The sequence below is a fragment of the Oryzias latipes genome, chromosome 16 (assembly GCF_002234675.1).
Source record: "Oryzias latipes chromosome 16, ASM223467v1".
NCBI lineage: Eukaryota > Metazoa > Chordata > Actinopteri > Beloniformes > Adrianichthyidae > Oryzias > Oryzias latipes.
The window spans coordinates 28,083,169-28,105,898 of NC_019874.2; the positions used below are offsets into that span (position 1 = coordinate 28,083,169).

At 39.8% G+C, this 22,730-nt stretch overlaps 1 protein-coding gene across 1 annotated transcript; it reads right to left on the bottom strand.

Moving 5' to 3' along the window:
- Positions 1 to 9,071: 9,071 nt before the first annotated feature.
- Positions 9,072 to 19,017, bottom strand: LOC111948963. Its single transcript, XM_023964268.1, has 6 exons — positions 18,533 to 19,017; positions 16,095 to 16,218; positions 14,997 to 15,039; positions 14,872 to 14,904; positions 14,708 to 14,740; positions 9,072 to 10,188 (listed from the first exon to the last, which is right to left on the bottom strand). The coding sequence occupies exons 1-6, from the start codon at positions 18,565 to 18,567 to the stop codon at positions 9,848 to 9,850; spliced, it is 609 nt and encodes a 202-aa protein (XP_023820036.1). The 5' UTR covers positions 18,568 to 19,017; the 3' UTR covers positions 9,072 to 9,847.
- Between the last annotated feature and the right edge of the window lie 3,713 nt (positions 19,018 to 22,730).

Below are 22,730 nucleotides of genomic sequence, written 5' to 3' on the forward strand. Positions count from 1 at the left end.
TTAGACTGTGTGTCCTGCTAGAGACAGCATTTTTTGTGTTAGTTTTTGTCTCTTTGTGTGTGTGTGTCTGTTGTATGTTTATTTGTTAGTTTGTGTGTGTGTGTTTGTGCATTTATGTGTTTATTTGTGTATGTGTATTTTTGTTTGTGTATTATTATTTTTGTGAGTTTATTCGTATATGTGTTTTGTGTCATTGTTTGTGTTTGTCTGTTTATTTGCATGCGTGTTTGCATGTGCACATGTCTGTTTTTCTGTATGTACAAGTATGTGTGTTTGTGTTTGGGTGTATATGTGTATTTTTTATGTTTCCTTCTTCTAGTGTGTGTTTGTGTCTATTTGTTTTTTTTTGCGTGTGTTTGTGCATGTTCATATATATGTGTGTTTGTTTGGGTTGGTGTGTGTTTGTTTGTATGTATGCGTGTTTTTTTGCTAGAGTGGGTTTGTCATGATGGAGTTTTGTTGACACAACCACAGTGCTCGTTCGGCTGCTTGTGCGATGATGACCTCATGAAATAGAAAGTCTGGAGGCTTTGGGCCTCAAGTTGGACTTCAGAAACAGGAAGAATTAAATGGAATATTTCTAAATAAAACTGCAGATATGATTTTGAAGAAAGATCTGTACTTTCAAATGAGATCAGGGTTTAGTTAGTCTATTTTTAATACAGTGACATCTCTTTAAACATTTGTTTGTAACAGACCAGATGAACCACCTCCGTCTTTTTCATTTTCATTTGCCTTCAGGACTTAATTTCAAATTCTTACTATTTTGCAACACTGGTATTGTTGCTAAACACTTTGTAGGCGGACCGTTTGGTGGAAGTTCAAAACAAGAACCGAGTAATGTTTGGAAAAGTTACTTTATAGTGATAAAGAAAAGCGAAAATAAAAGGTTAAAAATTATCTCACAATAACAGAATCACATGACAAAGTTGTGCGGCTATTGTGTATTCACCCAGAATGAAGCAAAAATGCAGAAGAATTTTTCAATCTAACTCTAAAGCCATGTTAGCCCAAAGAAATGAATTTATTATTATTTTTTTTTACTTGTCCTGTCCAATAGCTGGGCAAACAGATGAGAGCTGAAGGCCTCTTGTGTTGGACATATTTTAATTAACATCAGTGGTTATGAATTTTCTGACAAACCAGAGGTATGTCTGAATAAACCCCCTTTGTACTTCAGGCCAAACTTTATTCATTTTAATCGTATTTGAAAATCTTTTGTGTTGGACCGGACAGAAAAGGAAAGGAGGGAAGAAGAGAGAGGGATTTTAGAGGGGGGGGGTTAGAAGGGTGAAATCATAAAGCAGCATAAAGCAACAAGTTGCTGGATGTTTATCAATACGGTCAGGTTCAGATGTAATACAAATCTAGAAGGGGCGGGGCCTGTCCACACACACACTCAAATGTTATAAACACACCTATTGGCTGCAAAAATGTCCACATGTCAACATGTACACAATACAGATGGTGTTCACACACGCATACTTATGCCTCGAAGCCAACTAGTGTGAAATATTTCATTCAATCACGCAAACTATTTGTGCAAAGGTGAGCTAACACCTGTGCTCAGGTGAGTGTTCATGTTCTTCTAAAATTTATGGTGGAATGTGAAAAGAAGGAGGGAGAGTTCCCAGCCACCCCCACACCAAGACCCCCGCCGCAGCAGCTGCGGCAGCCAGAACCCCCCAACGCCACTCGGCAGCAACCAGAGAACAACCGCGCCCCGGGTGATCACATCCGCCACCCAGGCCAGGGCCAGCAGGACCGCCCCGAGGCCCCCAGAGCCAAAGAGCAGGGAGGCACGGAGGGACAGAGAGTGCCGCCCGGCCCAACCAGGAGAGCAGCCCCCCCGCCGGGAGGGCCCAACGCTGGGCCCCACCCGGCAAGAGTGCCCGCAGCCCCAGACGAGCACCTCATCACCACCCAGGAGTTCTGGGCATCCCCCTGCCCCACCTCAGGTACGGGCCAGGACCCCCAAAGGGAGACCCGCTCTGCGCTCCAGGCAGCCACTCAGCTGGCCCACGGCTGGTCCAGGAAGGAGCAAGGCAGGGGCCAGCCGTCCCCGCCCAGGAGGAGGGCACCCAGGAGAAAAGGGGGCCCACAAGGGGTGTTGTAAACTTGGCCCGACCAGACTCGGCCACCGTTGGAAATTTGGCGAGGCCCAGCACTCAGGGGCAAGAACCAGAACCCACACCACAGGGACACGGACACTCCGGCTCAGGTGTGATGGCTCTTGGCCTTGCCAGAGAACTCAAGGATCCCTCTCCCTGCGTGGAGAGAGCACTGCCGGGCCCAGGAAACCAGCACCCAGGGGACGTTGCCAAGGGACCAGTACCCCCTACCAGGGATGGGGTAGGAGACAGATGGTCCAAGGTTCCACCTTCCTTGCGAAATGCGTGTGTGTTTGTGAGGGTGTGTGTGTGCAAGTATGTATGTTTATGTTGGAATGTATATTTGGAGGAGTAAAGGGTGTGTGTACTAAGGGGGTGCAGTTAAAATTGGCGGTTAGGGCACTGAGGGGACATCTCCTGATTACTCACAGTGATGTGATGACCTCTTGTCGTTCCTGTATGTTAGGCCACAAATTCTCATCCACATTACAGCGAATATCCTCTCTTGCAATGCAGCAAAATATGTTTGTCACATTATGACAACTTGGTCAACCATTTTGCAGTTGATGACTAATACGATGAACTAATGACTAGGTGTTTTGAGGAGTAAGTATAAGACTATTGCACAGTGAACTTTATAATACATTTTGATCAACATGACATAAACAATTGATAATGTAGCAAAGAGCAGAGAATTGTACATAATCATTTGCATGGATGTACCAAAGCAATTGCAACTTGTTCAAAGAAGTGAGAAACTGCTTATATGATGTGCACAAGTGACATCATGATGTGAAGATTGAACAAATAGTTTTGGGAATTTCCTTCTGATCTGAGAATTGTACTAAAGCAACTGAGAAAAACTGTAAAAACAGCACTTTGGCCCAGCCCTCCATTCTTTTATTTCTTTGTTACACCTTCTTCTCCCTCACCCTGGGTCGGGAACATAGGATTATCTGTCATATTTAGTTTGCAGGAACTCTTGTTAGAAATGAGCCTGCAGTTCGTCCTCTGCTGGAAATCTTAAACTAACAAGGTTAGTCTCTACCAGTCACACCTCTACATAGACGTAGTTGCATGAACTTCTCTTCCTGTTTCAAATATATGTCAATTAGGGATCAAACGCCTGAAATACAGGAAAACTATGTCTGCTTTAAAAAGCAGAGGGTCTGCATCTGGGTGGTGCTGGGCTGCAGTATAGAACCAGGCCAAGGCCACAAAGCCCTGTTTTTGATTTAAGCTGAGCCTATGCTTCACCTGCTCCAGTTCTTGGATAAGATCAAGACTTTGTCAGCGGATAGTTTGTTTTGGGGATACCATGGGAAAATCCAGCTTGTGTGACCTGGGTTTCCCATTTCAACTTGAACCTGGTTTATTATAAATAACTTTGAGTGACAGTTACACATACCTTAAGGGTTCGGCCACAACTCAAGAAGATTTCCTATCTCAGAAGCATCCTGATGAATACATCACAACTAGAATTTAGGAAAGTTCAACTTTGGAAGAACGTATGGAGCTTAAAGCAAATCTGAAATACAAATCCACAAATTCCCCTTATTGTGAAGAACATCAACAGCCTCCAACACAGAAAAGTAAAAGACGTACAACCAACTTCAACCTTACACCCAAAACATGATTGACGTAAAGAAAATCAACAAGGAAAAATGCTTTGTTTTATTTTTTAGATCATTATAAGGCGAGCAGTGTTACCCTCCAACATTTTGGGCATGTCCTCTGAGCAAGGCAGCATGTTATCAGGGATGATAAAAATACAAACCCTTGAACTAATGGGTAAATCATTGTTAAATTTCAAATCCCTCATGTCACTCTTGCTGCATTTTAAAGTACAAAATTAAACGTTGAATTTGTAGAATCTCAGGGAATATCTGCAGATGTGGCCCCAACTTACAATGTCATCTATGTGGCTGGATAGCTTGGTTGGTAGGGTGAAGGATTGCCATACAGGAATCCAGGGATTGATTCCTGGTGTAACGGAGTGTCTCAAGTTCTTTATTTTTCTAACTGTTGGTGTACCACAGGGTTCATAAGTTGGACTTGATCTGTTCACAGTGCATGCTCCCTTTGAGAAACATTAACTAGAATGGTGATTTTAGTTTCATTAATATGCTGATGACACCTCAGTTTATATCTGTGTATAACCTGTGAACCAGAGGATTAAAGACCCACTCCAATGATGATCATGTTTTGGGCGTTTTCAACATGTTCTTCTAGCATTTTTCACAGTTTTCATGGTTTTAGATTAAACTGTAGGTATGAGTATTTCTTTATTCAAACTGTTGTGAATCAGGGGTAGGTGACGTGGGTGCTACAGTCTTCGAGCCATTCGGACATATAGATCCATGGGCGTCTTTGTGTTGTTTTGTGTCTGAAGTCATCAACGGGACAAAGAAGGGACAGAAATGACAAAACTCAGCAGAAGGATCTCTAAATGTTAAACTGTTCAGAGGGGCCCGGGTTACGTGGATGTGTGAGGAAGTGAGCAGCCACAAAGGTGGAGTCATTGGGCATGCATCCAACCAAACTGACATCACCACTTGTGAATCTAAAGGTTTGGGTGAGGTGAGAAAGAATGTTTATCTTGTCCTAGTTGAATTCTGATTCTTTTTGAGGAATGAGTTTGTTTACGTGGCAAAACATGCGTTTTATATTTTTCATCTAAATACCCATAGCTTCAACAAAAGCCATGACGTTCCTTAGTGCCATTCCTCAGTCTTGTGTTTTCTCTCTCAGTGGATGTACTGATCATTTTGAACTCTCAAACTTTTTCAGAAATCTCCGTCCGTTCATTAATTTTTTACTTGAGAAAACATCCCAACCAGCAGAACACTGGGCATCAATGCTCCTGACACTAGCTTTTCTGTGGCTCACGCTCTTAAAAATGTGCGTAAAGACGTTTGCAACAACTTTTCATTGGAAGAGGCCGCTTGAACGTGTGTTGCAGAGGCCGGCGTATTAGACTCACACCGCATCAGTCAGATGTCATCTAAGATCCATAAAGCAGATGTGGACCAGCTGTCCAGACTTCCAGGATTTTCCAAAATAAAAAATGGAGTCAAATGATTCGGTGACCTACCGTGTTCTAAAGTTGTTCCATCGACTCGTTTTAAGAGTTTCATTTAGCTGAACTGTTTTGGACATTAATAGATTTCAATTATTTACATTATATATATTAGATTTCTATGTTATGCTTGTATGATTTTGGATTTTTTCCCCCTTTCTTTCTGGGTTACAGCCGGTGTTTGTTTTAAATCTAAACCATTTAATTCATCTCATTTCACAGGTAAATTAGAAATGGTTTGTTTTTAGTGGAAAACTGAACTTTTTGGTGGATTTAAGATGGCTGTTATTGAAGTTAAAGGAAATGTTGCGTCATTGATTCAAAATTTGGATCAAATTCGGATTCAGTTGGATGAAACTGGGATTGTGTGGAGCTTTTTGGACGTTTGTCTAACACATGAGAGGATTTGTCAATGTGGGTGCCATAAACCGAATGGGACTGAAGGTCTTGCTTTTAAAAAGAACAAGCTCATTTCATTTCCCTTCAGGGATCAATAAAGGATTTGTGGACTAAATTTGAAATGAAGGTTGCCCCCCCCCCCCCCCCCCCCCCCTCATCCTCTGTTATCTACAGAAGCACATGCTGAAACATTACGCGCTCCTCTGTCTTATCAGTGAGTGCTCAATCAACTCCTTCCAACCTCGAGTTGGTTTTAAGAACCAGGTTGTTAGAACTTGCTCCTCCTCAGTTTCATGCCAAGTCTAGCAGCAGCAAATGATTCCAGTTCTGCAGGTTTGTCAAACTCCTTCTCAGAACGAGGAGATTCGGAACTTGTCCATGCGGTTAGTTACCTGGAAAAATAATGAGGTAGGGGTTAATGCCATCAAAAAAGCCGCTCAGCTTTTTTATCCTCTGTTGTGTGTGATGTGAACCCCTTCACATGAAAACAAACACAACAGAAGAGAGAATCTGCGGGAAGGGGATGATTTTGAAACCCTAAATACTTTCTGTGACCGTGGTGCAGAGGTAGGGTGATCGACATCTGATTGGAGGATTCCCACTTTGCCCGCCTGTGTGTCGAAGTGTCCTTGGGCAAGACACTGAACCCACACTGCTTCTGCTGGTTGAAGGTTGGTACCCTTGCCTGCATTTCAATCGACTGAAATTGCGCAAATTGGATTTGCGATAACATAGTCTCCAAAGTGAAACACGACAATTCCTAAAAACATGCATTTAACAAAAAAAGTTTTTGAGGCGTATCGAACTCGACACATTTTCGCAAAAATTATTTTCGTTTTTTACAAATTAAATGAGTCAGATAGTTAGCGATGGCGACGCGCTTGTTGGTAGGAACTGGCTGCACAGTGGGCGCCACCAGAGGTCCCACAGCATCACACCAGAAGCTGAGCGTGTCATGTGGAATTGTTAGATCCACAGGTCCTCTGTAAAATCACCAACCGACATTTCCCACAATGGCTTCATCTATAGCCACTGCCTCAGAGACGCCAACGTCTCCTTTGATAGATGATAATGAGCGCTAGTGCCGTGGTAGAAATGTGAATGTTCTACTGTAAATTGGAATATAATTATTCCAATATTATATATTATATATTATATATTTATTATATTATAATAAATATACTGTAAAGTATTTTTCACATCCCTCGCTGTGTTTTTGAATGACTCATAGCGTCAGTTTGTTTGTGTTCATTCGCATAATTAGGCTTTAAAAGAAAAAGTGTAATTGTGAAATTGTGTTTTTTAATTAAGTTTTGCACTTGTTTGATGAAAACGCAGCTAGTGTTTGGAAGCAAAGCCGCCATCAGTGCGTAAATGTGTGCCTACATGGATGAATAAAACTATGAGTCAAGCATTTGCCATTTACCAATCTGCCCCACCTGCCCTTTGGCATTTAAACAGTTGAAGTTTTCGGATCACACTCAGAGCAAATACAACTCAGTAAGGTTCTTCATAACTGGCTAAAAGGAGCTCTACATACAGTGTGGTAACCGCTTTAGCACTGTGGCAGCTCAGAATCCGGTCAAAGGGCGCTAGGAGTTCAAATCCAGCAGCGGATGTGAACACATTTATATTGAGACTTCTGCTTGAGAACCTGAAGAAATCTCTCTAAGCCTTGAGACAATTCTTGTAGCGGTGTCTAATTATGATCCTGAAATACAGACTGTGGTCAATCCAAATTTGGTAACAATTTTTATTTTATTTGAAATGGTTTATTTCAAGCAACCACATAAGAACAATACACAAAGTCAATACAATCATCAGTTACATATTCATACAGTGATAATTAGACATAAAATTAAATATTACTTTAAAAGGGAGTAGAAGGCAGTGAATTTATATAATCCCACCCATGTGGGAATATAGAAGTATATATGTATTTGTATATATATTTATAATAAATATTAGTTATACCTAGTTACCAAATTATTAATAGTTAGTTAATTAAGGTGTAATGGCCTTCAAAGTGTGTATTATCAGAAATGAACGCACTTCCAAATGCATTAATTTCTGATAATACGCACCTCGATGGCCATTGTCCCGCTTATACCTTTATAAAATAAATAAAAATTCAATCTGTTTTTGGTTATTTATGCTTGTTATTTTTTCACTCTTTTCACAAAAAACTGACTTTGTTACGTGGTGCGTCCGCTTAGCCGGCTGAGTCGGCACCATCCTCAACTCCAGACACAAATCCACTTATGGGAAATTAAACATAAATATAGATGGACGATCTCTAAAACAGTTGGACTCAATACAATTTCTCGGAATCTATATAGATCAATTTATACATGTTAAAATCCACATAGATGAACCAGTTAAAACATTATCCAAATTTTTTGGTTTATTCTATAAAATTCAACACATGCTCCCATCAGACGCTTTGCTAACATTGTATAGATCCCTGTTTGAGCCTCACCTAAATTACTGTAACATTACATGGAATAACACACATTCTACCTACACCGCAAAACTTCAGATTACACAAAAGAAAGCCATAAGAGCAAAAGACCTGGTCAATGCCAAATTCTCCAACGGATCCACTCATCCATAGATTCAGCCTCCTAAAGTTACCGGAACTGAAAACATTTCATAGCGCATGCACAATATACAGTGTTGTTAATAAATTAAACAGCCGTTTGTGTGACCTCTTACCACTTTTTTCACCCACTCATCACAATGAAACCAGGAGAAAGCATATGCTATAAGGAAAAAACAGAAAGTTACAATTTACTAGCTTCTCTGTCTGTGCTAGAGGTCCATAAATTTGGAATATTTTAGACACTGACATCAAACAGTTTACTACAATATATGTGTTTAAAAGGAAACTGAAATTGCAATTATTGTCACCATACTGTACATAAAGTTGCTGTGACATTTAGATGGCCACACGCCTGAATTTATGTTGTTCAAACTCATGTCTTATTGTCCAACACTTTCCACTAATATTACCATCAAATTCTCATTTTATTGTTGTACTTTATTTATTATTATATTTTGTTTCCACCACTCATCTTTTATACTTTTACGCTTGACTAAATGCTGGAGCCCCTAATAAGAAACATCTGCTTCGGGGATGTCCATTTTTTCCGCGTTCTGTATCGTGAGGTGATTTGTTACATGTGACACATTGTGGAAAAATAAACTAAACTTAACCTAAACTATAGGACACCTTTATAGACCTTAATAGATTTTTTTTAATGTGTTTTTTGTTTTTTTTTTATATATTCTAAATAAACTTGTTTCCATTCCATTCCATCCTTAACAAAGCAATTTAGCAAGTCATTTATAACCTAATAACTAACAGTCATGATTTGTTGACTGGTTGGAACGGTTAGTTATTTTAAAATACTACCTCAGAGTATATTTTGTTGTGAAAATAACTTTAGCCATGGAAATTTTTCACTTTTTTTTTTTTTACGTTTTGCTAAACTGTATTTCTGAAAACAAACAAAAAATCTAAAACGACTGATTGACACATGAAGATGAAACACACAAGCATGGAATGTAAAAGGAAGTTATGTGTTTGTAATGCTGCACCAAATCTAGGGCTTCCTGAATAGCACCTGCTACTCATCACTACCCAGAATGCACCACCACCTCAGTTTCCCTCTCTGTTTGAGTGCAGATTTAGCCTGCAGGAATGAACTACTGGTACTTTAAAGTTCCTTAAAAGTCTTCTTTGTGGCTCATATGAAGTATTTCATAACTAACTATTTAACCAGGCTGTCTGATATGATCTAGACACCCATGGCATGAAATAAAAGTTCATGCCTCATGATTTGAGGTCTTTAAAAAAGGATGGTGGCGCCGCCATGTGGCCATTTGACATTGAAACTTCATCTCACACTTTTTAAAAGAAAAAGAAAAATTTATTCCACAAAAATTTTTCTCTTTGTACACCATTTAACCAATATATAATATTTCATGTTATAAATTACACAAACAAATAAAAAAAAACCATATTCGCACCCACTTGCTTTTTACATTTGTCAAAAAATGAAGGAAATAATTTATTTGAAAATGTGGCCTCATCCAGAACTGCGTACGAGTGAGTTCTGCACTGAAACATGTCAGATGGAGTTAGTGTTCCATGTTTGGATGGCCGTGAGAACATGTTTGGTGTCAATGTCTGAGCAGACCTCAGTGATCAGCGTCCGTCGAAACAGTTTGGTCTGATGAAGAGCTCCCTCAGAGGCTACTGAAGCTGGTAGGCCCCCCAGAACGTGTTTTCTTTTTCATTGTGGCCGGTGACCTTCAGACTGATGCTGTCGTTCACTGCCAGCACAATGATCCTGCCCATCCACACCAAGCCCCCCGCCGAAGGCCGAGCCTCGGCCAGGACCCTCAGCTTTTTCCAAGGACTGGCGTTTCTGATCAGAATCACTGATCTGTTTTGACAATTATCATCCTTCCTGAAGGTGACCTGGGCGTAGACGAAATAGTGGCTTTTCCTCGTGCTGTAGATGGAGTTGTTGAGCAGGGAGAGCGTGGAGAAGTCGCTTTTGAGGTTTTCTTCCCAAAAGGATCCATCCAGAGCTGCAAGACATAATGCATTCAGTCAGTTGCTTGAAACAAAAAACCCAAACTTTTTTTTGGTGAGGGCATCATTCAATCTTTAAAGACCCACTCTGACCGTCTTGTAGTTTGTATTTTTTTTAAAAATCTATTATTATTATTCAATTTTAAGCCAAAGTTTTAAAACCTGCGTTGTTTCTTAGGTCATAGTTTCTGCAGAGCTCATTATAAATATACTTCTCAGTTGTGGGGGAGACTGTTGGCGAGGAGCAACCCCAGCCTCCGTTCCCCTCTTTGTTGTTGAGAACTCGGAGCAGGAAGCTTGTGGCCCGGCCAGCGTATTGTCTATGCCGCACAGTAGCTCTCTATAAACCTTTTAGACTGCGCCTGATTTACATCGATTTGAATAAATGCTCATAAATGTAAATTTAGTCTAAAGTTTCTAAACCCTTGTGCTATCCAATGGGGTCAACGTGTTCTCCCTACCATGACAAAGGTGGATAAAGGTGAAGAGGATTTCATGTAATCCATGGAAACCAGTGAAGATCACAAATTGAATAAAAAAGGTTCAGCGCACAGTCTAGTGGGTCTAGATGACCCAACTCCCAATGTCAAAGTGCCTAGGATAGCACAAGGGTTAATAGATGTCCTCCGCCATCAGAAAAATCCTACAAAAAACATGTTTTTCATTTTCATCTCTAAGTTTCTAACACAAACCCTTCCAAAAGTACGGAACCCATGATCTGACATGGGTAAAGAAAAATATATATATTTCCACGAATTCACGTGATAAGTCATTTATAATGTAAGCAATACTAGGATTTACAGCAGATACCGTCACATTTCTGTCTGTGAATATTTCATGAAAAGGCATGAAAGACACGCAGGATGTTTACAGATCGGATTTAATTATTAGAAAAAGCTCTACAAAAGCATCGGTGATCACGTCTTCATGTCTGGGTTCATTCACATCCCTGGTAAGCACAGCGTCCTGCCGCAAATGCCGCTGTCCACCGCTACTCCTGTGTCTCTGTGACCCACATTAATTCAAGAAGGGAAAAATAAAAGCAAGAATCAAACTAAGAGATCTATTTATTATTGTCTCAATGGAAATAAGAAAATGATGCCTGAGCTTGCTGCTTCCCCATCCCGCAGTGGCTCTCCATCTGCCCGGATACCGGCATGACAAGCAAAAAAGCTCCAACTGGCGTTGGAGTGAGCTATTCCCACCCGCGTGCGAGCTCCACCCAGCGAGCTATGCCCAATCGCATTGACCTTTGGCCGGCCGCGGAGCTCATTTGCTTCTCATGACGGAACTAGGGCAGCTAGCTGGCCGGCAGACGGACAGCCGCTGCGGTTTGGGGTGTTGTACTTTAGGGTCGATCAGGAATAATAATATTCAGAATGTGCTGAGGCAATTTGTCTTTTATTAACATTCTTGTGAGCAGTCACTTCACATCTGAAGGCTAAATGCTGCATACATATCCCATCATGCATCACACATATACCATAATGCATCTCGACCAATCAACGTGTCGCTGTAACTGAGGTACATTCAAATACACAGGATAAATGTATATCATAATAGTATTATTTCGTGGGAAAGAATTAATTATTTCGTGGGAACAAAATATTATTTCGTGGGAAGGAATTTTTTTTTTTTTTTTTTTTTACCCATGTCAGATCACGGACTCCATACAAAAGCCTGTTCTGCAGGGAGTGGAAGTAACATCAATTCTTCATTTTCTTCAACGAAACCACAACATAAGTATTATTGTTTTGAAACATTTATTTCACAAAGAAAAAGTCTTTTCCTCTTTAAAGAGGCCACTTTAAGCATCTTTAGTGTAAATGAGCTGTTCACTGATACCTGAATAGGGAAAGAGGTTGAAAAAAAGGGAATTTTACAGTTCAGGTTTTTTAACAGCGTCACCGGATCTTCTCAAAAGAATTAATAGAGACTGCAGTCGTTTATAGCATCATCACCCGCATTTGCTGCTGTCTCTGAAGCCCACATGGCGGCTCTGATCATGGTTTGTTGCGGCTTTAGGAACCCACTTCACACAGGAAGAAGGAAGCGTGGGGGGAGCGACAGAGCATGCAGCTGGAAACATGACACGGCTGTTTTATATGCTTTTGTTTGTTTAATTCAGCGTGGATGTAGGAAACAGCAATCAAAGGCGAGAGCTGTTTGACGGGACTTTTTCAAAAGTGCATTCTGCGCTCAGCATGAGGATTTCTCGCCAAAGAGATGCTTTCTTCTCTAAAATGGGCAGTTTTCTTCAAATTAAAGGAAGTTTTTCTGTCAGTGTGACCTGGGTCCTTTTGTTTTTTGCCTTTAAACATTGTTGTACTGAACACAGGCGGACAAATACAAGTCAGAAGTGTCATTTTAGAAATAGCTTTTCTTTGTTGCACTGAAATCCTTAGAATGCCTTATTTTTTCTTTAAATAGTTGACATATTTCAGGCTTAAAAAACGAGTAGGAGTAGCTTGTTATTTACTTGCTGTTGCAGCCACTTCCTGATCCTCAGCTACTCACCTAAAGGCTTCCTACGTGTCTTAAAATGACTTTCAGTTTCTCCCAAAATAAGTGGGAGAAACTTATTTTCTCCCACTATGTGCAACGTACACCTGTGGGTGTCGCAGCGGTTTGCAGGCTGCAGAAACATCTCAGCAGAGTTCATCCTGCTGCTGTCATTGGAGAGCAACTGACTGAAAAGGGGTCCAAACTCATCAATGATAAGGATTCATATGAAGCTGTATTACACAAAGAATAATTCCTTTTAGGTGATTTTATGTAAAACCTAAATCATTGTGTGTGGGGCTTTAAAAACACACACACACACACACTATTGTAGTGGTGGATAAAGAACAGAGGAAAGCCGTTGTGGTGGATGTGGCAGTGCCAAGTGATGGGAACATCAGGAAGAAGGAACATGAGAAACTGGAGAAGTACCAGGGACTCGGAGAAGAACTGGAGAAAGCCTGGAAAGTGAAGGTGACAGTGGTGCCTGTGGTAATTGGAGCACTCGGGGCAGTAACATATATATATATATATATATCTATATATATATATATATATATATATGTCCTCTACCAGAGGCCTGGGAGCTTGAGGGTCCTGCAGTATCTCAGCTGTTCCTGTTCTTTTCTGGACTGAGAGGTCTGAGGTCTTCCAGGTATCTCTGGTAGAGGACCCGTGTTTGGAGGAGAAACCACCCGCGGAGGGTGAGAGGGGCGTTTTTTATATATATATATATATATATATATATATATATATATATATATATATATATATATATATATATATATATATATATATATATATATATATATATATATATGCATATATATATATATATGCATATATATATATGCATATATATATATGCATATATATGCATATATATATATGCATATATATATATATATGCATATATATATATATATATATATATATATATATATATATATATATATATATATATATATATATATGCACATTTTTTTAATTAAAATGTTATTTCCCCTTTAACCATTTGTCAGCAGTGTTTAGCATTGACAAAAAAAAAACTTTAGATATTGTGCTAAAAAATCAACCATTTTTACATTAAAGTGATATTGATAATGATGAAAGTTACAGAAGTTAGTCTGGTTACATTTATATATAAGAGAAAACTATTAAAAAATAATAATATTAATGAATGAGGCTGAAAAAATAAAAAATAAAAAATTACAGAACTTCTAAAGCGGGAAGTTTGTACAAACAAAACATTTTAATTTGGAATTCTAAATGGCATGGTCAATTTTACAATCTTAGTATGCAATTGCAATAACTTTTGGTTAAAATTGCTTCCCAGTCAGACTTTACAACTGAGTAAATGTTAAAAATTCCCCCACATTTTAAAGATAGAACTAAATTTTCCACATATCTGTAGTTGCAGCTTGCTGGTAAAAAGTTAGGAAACATTAGGCGGAACAATATTGAAAAGTTTGAGCTCATTGGGAGAGGATGGGTCTCTTTTTCATGTTTTTCAGGTGTGTTGATGACGTTTCAGGATTTTAGGGGACCCAGTCTCAAAGCAAGCAGACTGCATATACGGCAAGCAAAAACGATCAATGTGTGCAAAGTGAACAAAAGTTAAAAAATAAAATAAGCCATGTAAAAAAGCAATGTGTACCCTCATGCTTTCCATACCCACATTGTTGAACTGATTACATTGACAGGTGACTTTTTAGTAATATCAAACTTTAACTCAAGGTGGCAGTCTTTCCCTTATCTAGTTTCCACAACATGCATTATTTTACTTCTTACTTGAGTAGTTTTATAATTCTACACAAAATGTTAACTGTTGTTAGAAAATATAAAGTTTGCTGTAGAAGCATGGTTGAGTGGGTGGAGCCTTTAACTGCGTAATGATTGGGTTTGCACCAATCCTTTAAAAGTGTTCACACTCTTTGTTTTTAGTTTTTATTACATCCAATAGGAAAGTTTGAGAAGTCTGCGTGGAGAGAAAAAAACAATAAACTGACTTACATGGAGTCACTTCGATGAATGACAGCGACCTTCCTGAAATGAACAGAGATCATATATTTATTTACTGATGTGTTCACCTCAGGTACATTTACAGTTATGATTTTGTTCTTGTCGTGAAGGACTTCCAAAGTTGTGTGGTTAAAAAAAAAAAAAGAACAAATTACCTGGTGCCTTTAAATGTTCTTGAATGCCATCATCTAAAAAACAAACAAACAAAACATATGAAGCTCAGTCTGATCCATGGAATCGTTACACATTTACTTTATTGTGAAAGTTTTGAAAAACTTACCTGCTGGACTGATGCTCACCGGCTTTACTCCATACACGCCGTCCTAAAGAGCAAAAATAAAAACAAACAATGCTTTTCAAACTTTTTTATCAAGCTTTAACACATTATCCCAGTTTATAATACGTGAATGTCTAAGTTAGTAAAAATAAGAGAATAAACCCGTTATGAAAGTTTTCAAACAAACTTTTATTCTTGATGTTTTTAGGATAATGTGCTTTGGTTCAGATTAACTCTTCCTCTCAGATAAAATGTTTTGTATTTCGAGGCAAACTAATTTAAGCCCTTTCAAAAAAAAAAGTCATTTTAAAATATAGTTGTTACTGTTTTGTATTTGTGTTTTCCACTACCTTCTGACCATTTCAAAATCTTTTTTTAGAATCTGGTTTTTGGGACAACAAAGACACTAAAAGACAAAACCCGATCTGAAATCCTGCTGCATTCAAAGCTTGATCCAAACATTAGTTACAGAGAGTGAATGCTGCGAGCAAAGCTGAGAAAACCAGAATTAATAACAAAGTTCTGCTAGAGGATATTGGCTAAAATGTCAGTAATGAAGCAGGATGTTGTGCCAATATCATGTGTTTTTAGATTAACAAACCTTTCATTGACCCAGAAGATTTTTAGCCTGCTATAGCCACCCGAACTACAAATCATGATTCTACCTCTAAAAATGTCCAAATACTTAGCTTACTGAAACTGACAAGATATCAGATCACCTACATGAAAAAACATTCCTTAATACAAGTGACTCTGGTAACAAAATATTGGTAGAAATGTCTCTTTTTATAAATGCTAAGTTTGAAATCAACAAACAATGAAAATAGAATTCATAACAGAGCAGTTAGCACTAATGTTACTACTTTCATAAAAAGCTCCTTTGAGACTTTTAGTCTCATTTTGCAGACATAAAAAGCAGCAACATCAAACAAACACAACAAAACAAAAAAACGGTTTGCCATTAAACAAAAGGCAGCAAAGAATTGAATTTCACAGCTTTGTTTTTTTTTAATGCACTGTGTTATAGATGTAAATAACTTTACTTTCAAAGTGCATGAAAGTTAAGAAGTTACACAAATTCTAGCATATGGGGATGCTAACCTCTGCTGACTTTGGCTTGAGTGTAGTGAGAAAGGCACCCATGGTCACCATGGAAACGGTGAGGAGGCCACACCACACCTGCAGCAGCAGGTACTTGTGACTCGTCCGCGACTGTTCCTCCATTCTGTCGGGCAGACACAGAGACATGGATCAGGTCATTATTGAGGATCAGCTCACAATTACATCTTCACACATGTTATTAAATGTTCATGAACTGCATCACTGAAGTCATTTGTTGGAGGCTGCGGGTTATTCTTCATTAAACCATTGTTTTTCTTATGGTGACAGCTTTATTTTGCAGTGTTAAATCTGCTTTCAGCACCATCTCTGCTGAAAAAAGTTTCTCACAATATCACAAATTGTGTGGAGATCCACAGCGATGCAACAAAAACATCCCATATTGTAATTTATTCTTTTTCAAGAGGCCAAAAGTACCTGACAAAATGTATCTTTCTGCAGAAACCTGACAGTGGCGCACTGTGGGTAAATTCCATTGAAAGACAGTGGATGTTAGCTTCTCTCATCTCTTCTGATGAAGTGCATTTTCTCACATGAAACACTAGGGAGTGTGATCTGTTTATCCAACTCAGCCTGCATGGACAAACAATGATTGAAAGGACTGATCTAAATGCTGCTATTTTACATGTGATGTTTTTTTCCCCCCCAAACATTTACTTTATCAGGTGTGATCTGAAAAGTTGGATGAGACAAAATTCAGCCCTGAAGTCGAGTCAATCCCCACATATTCAGCTCGGGAAACAAGTCGCCGCCAGCGAGGACCAGACACTCCGCTTGAATCCACAGACGTTCGTGGCACTGTTCACATTTGATCGATGTAAGTGATGTGATCAACTTTTCTCACATCTAACTGAAACAAAAAGCTTCATGCCAAAATCTAACAAAGCATTAAAATGACTCCAGTCAGAGCTTAAAATAAGCATCACCATGTTTTCTGGTTTTAGTTTGAATCTCAACAAAACCCTTTAACCCTTGTGATATCCTATAGGGGCCAGATGACCCGATCCTTGCATTGACGTGTTAAACCTAGCATGACACAGGTGGATAAAGGTGAAGAGGATTTCCTGTTATCCATGGAACCCAGTGAAGATCACAAATCATTGAAGAAACATGGTTTAGCACACTGTCTTGTGAGGTCTAGATGACCCCACTCCCAATCCAAGTGCCTAGGATAGTACAAAGGTTAAAGCTGCAGAGTCTTCCATCCAAAGTCCGTGTTCAGCTGATGATGGTAAATGGTAAATGGCGTATACTTGTATAGCGCCTTTCTTCCTACAAGGACAAAGCGCTTTACAGTCACAGACCCATTCACCCAGTCACACACACATTCACTCACACATTCACACACTGATGGCAGCTCCGCTGCCAAACACAGGCGCCTGCCTACCACCAGAGGCAAGGTGGGGTTCAGTGTCTTGCCCAAGGACACTTCGACTCATGGGCGTGCAAGGCGGGAATCGAACCTGCAATCTTACGATCATGGGTCGACCGCCCTACCGCTGCACCACGGCCGCCCCAACCGCCCCATGATATGACCCTGGACTCCCAGGAATGCTAGTACCAGCAATGCTAGCATTTTCTGTGCAAATGTGACTATGTTTACTACTGGTCTGACCTCAAAAGGCTGCCATGTACCCACTAATCTTATAAGTGGTTGGTAGAAAGGAACCAGATCACACACTGAACAGGAGTTTGTGGCCTTTTTGGAGCAGCCTAGTTGCATGCACTGTACATGCACCCTCACCGTACCTCTGCTGCTGTTCTGGAATCTGACGTCAGCGGGAGTTTTCAGCGCTGCAGGGTCAGAGATATTAACCATGATCTGGTTGTTCACTTAAGCTCAACCGTCAGTCCAATTCTGAAACTGGGCTGTCACAGTCACGACAGTTCTAACTGTACTGAACATGCTGCAGTGCTTTACCGAGAAGGATGGTCAAAGGGCAGGGATGCCCAGTTTAGACAATTCTGTTTAGTTTAGCAATTACCAATTGTTTTCTATGACTTCATGTTCTTTATGATTTCATGTTTATTATACAATTACCGGTATGAAGCCAATTGAAACGACCACTGTTGTAATATTGGGCTATATGAACAAAATTGAATTGAATTGAATTTACATTCCAACTGCACAGTCGAACATGTTAGAACCAACAGGTCTGCTTTTAGCTTCGTCTGTCCTATGAATTAACCTATGAACTAAAGTTTAAACCGAAATCCCCTTCATGACACATCTCAGAAATCAATGAAAACTAGAATTTCTCTTTTCAAAAAAGATGAGCCACAAAAGCCAAAAAATGACAAACACTTTCTTTATCTCTGGGATTTTAGAATGCCATCAGCAGACAAACCTTAACCCAACAAACAGATCCAAGTCAGCTCCAACCAATGGCAGACAAATCAGACTTCTGAAGTGAACTCACCGTGTGTGTGCTGCACGCTCAGTGTCCACAGACATCTGCTCCTTCTGTCTGTGAGTGATGCCGACAGGGCTGACAGGGTTTTCCCTTTTACACCAGCACAGATGCGAGGTTCGTTTTTTTTTTTCCTGTTCTCTACAGACAGAGTTGTGGTTGAGGAGGAGGGCAGCGGCGATGTAGGTGGCTCCGCTTCTAGACAAACACTTTGCATTAAGACAAACCTTTAAGCAAAGAGAGAACAAAGTTATTGGTTCAATCGTCAAATCGAAATACCTGTTTTCTGTAGTTTAACATACAAAAAGTAGCTGGCTTCAATTTTCCTCATTGGAAAGTGTCACCACTAAACACTCGAGAGGTTAAGTGTGAAAAGATGTGGCCACGAAAAAAGAACTAAAGTCAGTGGTGCAGCCCCTCTCTGACAAATAAATGTTTGTCGTGGGTGGTTTGTGTTTTCCCACGATTGTAGGTCACAATGGAACACACAAACATGTCAGGGTTTTTTTTCTCTTACACTAAGATCTTATCTGCACGGATCTAAAGAGGGATAGTGAAAGACACTATGTAACACATCCCTCATGCGGTCATCTCACTTTGTTCAAGAAAATCCTGAATGTTTGCATGCAAGAGCACAGGCATGAGGCTACACACTGACACGTGTGTGGTGGCTTCTTCTGTCGTTGAAATGGGACATCACCCTCCGACTGGAGTTTATTTGAGAACACGATGAGTGTGATTGAGAGCTTTAACATTTTAAAGTTCAGCCACTTCTTTCTTATCAAACTTCCCCAACCCGACACATCTGATAGCATCGCATTGGGAACTTAAATATCAAATGATTACCAACTAAGTTCTTACTTGTTGGCCCAATTTTTTATAGCACCTTAACATACAACCACAGCTAAAACAAAGTGTTCATTTAGCAATAAAAAAAAACATTAAAATAAGTAGATTAAAACACAATATCTGAATATAAACCAAAAGCAAAATATGATCTAATGGCGTGTCAAATTCTTGATTATGAAATAGATTGAAAGACACATTTTAAAGTCCTAACATCGTTTGATTGATTATAAAAGTGTTCCCCGTGGTCTTTTACTTGTGATTTTTAGCAAAAAGTTGTCTTTTTCTAGGACATAGTTTCTGCAGAGCAGCAGTAATTCATAAGAAATTGACCCCTGAGTTTGGGGCGCGACTTATGCCACAGAGCAACCCAACCCCCTTCCTTCCTGTTACCTAGAGTTCTCTGTTTCTATGCTCTCCCGTTAGCTTACATCCCCTCACATCCCCAACGTAATATTACCGGTGAAACTAAAATGGCGAGTTGGAGATATCCAGCTGTACAGTTTTGAGCCAGATTCTATCTCAGACAAGGAAAATTGAAACGTACATGGATCTAGAAATTGATGCATCAGAATGGAGCAGAGCAGGGAGCAGTGTTTTTTCTACATCACAAATACAGTCTATTTAAATGGCTTCTTTTCCTGCTCCTTATTTACAAAATTTATATAAAGAAATACTCAGAAATGCAATTTTAAGATTAATTTTCTGTGTTAAATGTGTCCTCCCTCAACAAAAAATGCCTTCAAGAACAAGTTAAAAAATACCAAAATCCTAATTTTCAATGGAGTGGGTCTAAAAAAATGAAAAGTTTAAATGTTTGTCAAACATAAAAAGATGAAATGGTGCTTAAATTGAGTGCATGAAAACTTAAAGATTCCTACAGGACCTCAAAACCACCAGGAGAAGCTGATCAGAGTCTCCGAGCTGCAGGAGAGGGATGCTCAGAGGGGTACAGAAGGGAGCAAGATCATTTAAGATTTATAAAATCATATACCATACTTAACTCTAAAATTCACAGAGGAAGGGAGCATGGAATGGAGAGATGAAGGATCAACTGGGGTGGAGGGTCATAGGAACTGCTTGGACAAAATGCCATCATTTGTGCTCCCTGGTCATAAAACCTTAAAAGAGAGTGGTGAGAGTGCTCTTTTCAGGAACATATCTCTGACTGTTGCCACAATCATAAAGTCATGAAGTGTTTTCCTGTTTTCCTGGAGTGCAGAACAAAGAAGTACAAAGAAAAAAGAAGCTGCCCTAAAACTGAGCCCTGTGGAGCTCCATAAGTCATAGAAGCTGGGAAAGATTTTTAACCCTTCTGGTGTCCTAGGCACTTTAACATTGGGAGTTGGGTCATCTGAACCTTTTTTCTTCAATGATTTGTGATCTTCACTGGTGTCCATGGATTACATGAAATCTTTCCACCTTTATCCACCTTTGTCATGGTAGGGAGAACACGTTAATGCAAGGGTGGGGTCATCTAAGATAGTACAAGGGTTAAACTTGATTCTGTTATCCAGAGAAGGTCTGAAACCAGGCAAAATCCCCAGTAGGTCATAATGACATCCAACAAAAATCTTTTATGTGATTTAGTTTTTGTTATCCATCCCCCCATTTTCTCCAACTTATCTAGAGCTGGGTCGCTGCCAGTACCATATAAAAATGTGGATTGTGGTGCTTTGTAGTGGGCTCCAGATTAGAACGAGTGACAGTTGAGATGTATAGCAATACATATCGTATCATCAGACTCTTGCCGATACACACCCCTAACTTAAACTTCCCCACTTGAGGGAGGCAGGGCAAGGCAAGGCAAGTTTATTTGTATAGCACAATTCGTACACAAAGTAATTCAAGGTGCTTCACAAAACAGAAAAATGCATTAAAATCACAATACATCATAGAAATAATCAACGTAAAATTTACTTTAAAAGAAAAGAAAAAATTTGAAAATTGATTTAAAAATAAAGGAAGGAAAGGAAAGAAAAGTGCAGATAGGACCTTTCAGTCATATACATGGCTAAACAGAAATGTTTTAAGTCTAGATTTGAACATGAACACAGAAGAGGCCTGTCTTACGACTTCAGGGAGGCTGTTCCAGATTTTAGCTGCAGAATATTGAAACGCTGATTCCCCTTGTTTAGTTCTGACTCTGGGAATCAACAGGAGGCCGGCCCCTGAGGTCCCCCCTGAGGAGGAGCTTCCAACCTACCTGGAGAGGGCAAACCCCCTTTACTGGTCAAGAACCATGGTAACTTGGGAGGTTTTATTCTCATTTCAGCTGCTTCACACTCAACTGAAACTGCACACTGAAGATACTGGCTAGAGGAAGCAAACAGATTAAAGTCATATGCAAAAAGCAGAGAAAAAATCCTGCCGTTTCCAAACCAGACTCTCTCCAGTACTTGACTATTCTTAGAAATTCTGTCCTTACATAATAATAAGAGAACCAGAGTCCAGCAAGCACTGGGAGTAAATCTGATTAACAGCCACGAACACTAACATAGCTCCTGCTTTGGTTGTACAGATACCGGGGGTCCCGGACTCCATATTCCCAGAGCATCTTCCACAGAATACTATGAGGGACAAGATTGAATGCCTTCTCCAAATGCACAAAGGACTTGTAGACTGGATGGGCGAACTCCTATGAACCCTCAAAAAATCTGTATGGTGTAGTGCTGATAAGCTTTACCTCAATCGGGACAAACACTAAACCTGTTTAGTCTCTTTCTGGGTCACGGGGCTGCTGGAGCTTATCTCGGCCACTCGTGGGCGAAGGCAGGGGACATCCCGGACAGGTCGCCAGTCTGTTGCTGGGCCACGATCACACAACCATGCACACTCATATTCACACCTATGGATAGTTTAGAGTAACCTATTAACCTATGAGCCATGTTTTTGGGTGGTGGGAGGAAGCAGGAGTCCCCGAAGAAAACCCACACATGCACGGGGAGAACATGCAAACTCCACACAGAAAGGTCCCCCATTGGTTATTCTGGTTCAGGTCCCCCAGCCGGGACTTAAACCAGGGGCCTTCTTGCTGTGAGGCAAGAGTGCTAACCACTGTGCCTCCACACACCTAATTAACATATTTATTTTGTTTAAAACGGGTAATTTCATGCAGACTTAATGTAACACATGACAACTGTAAAATACAGTTAACAGACCACAAAACAAAAATATATATCAGGCGAGCCCGGCAGGGCAGTTGATCTTTGGTGGGAAATTCCACAGTAAGTTTTCTTTTTCATGTTTTGAAGTGTAGAACTCAAAAAAACTATTTTTGTGATGATTTTGTTTGCATTTTCTTGTTATGAATTTTCAGGAGTTACCATGGTGCCAGTATGTGAGGTGCTCACATGATTCA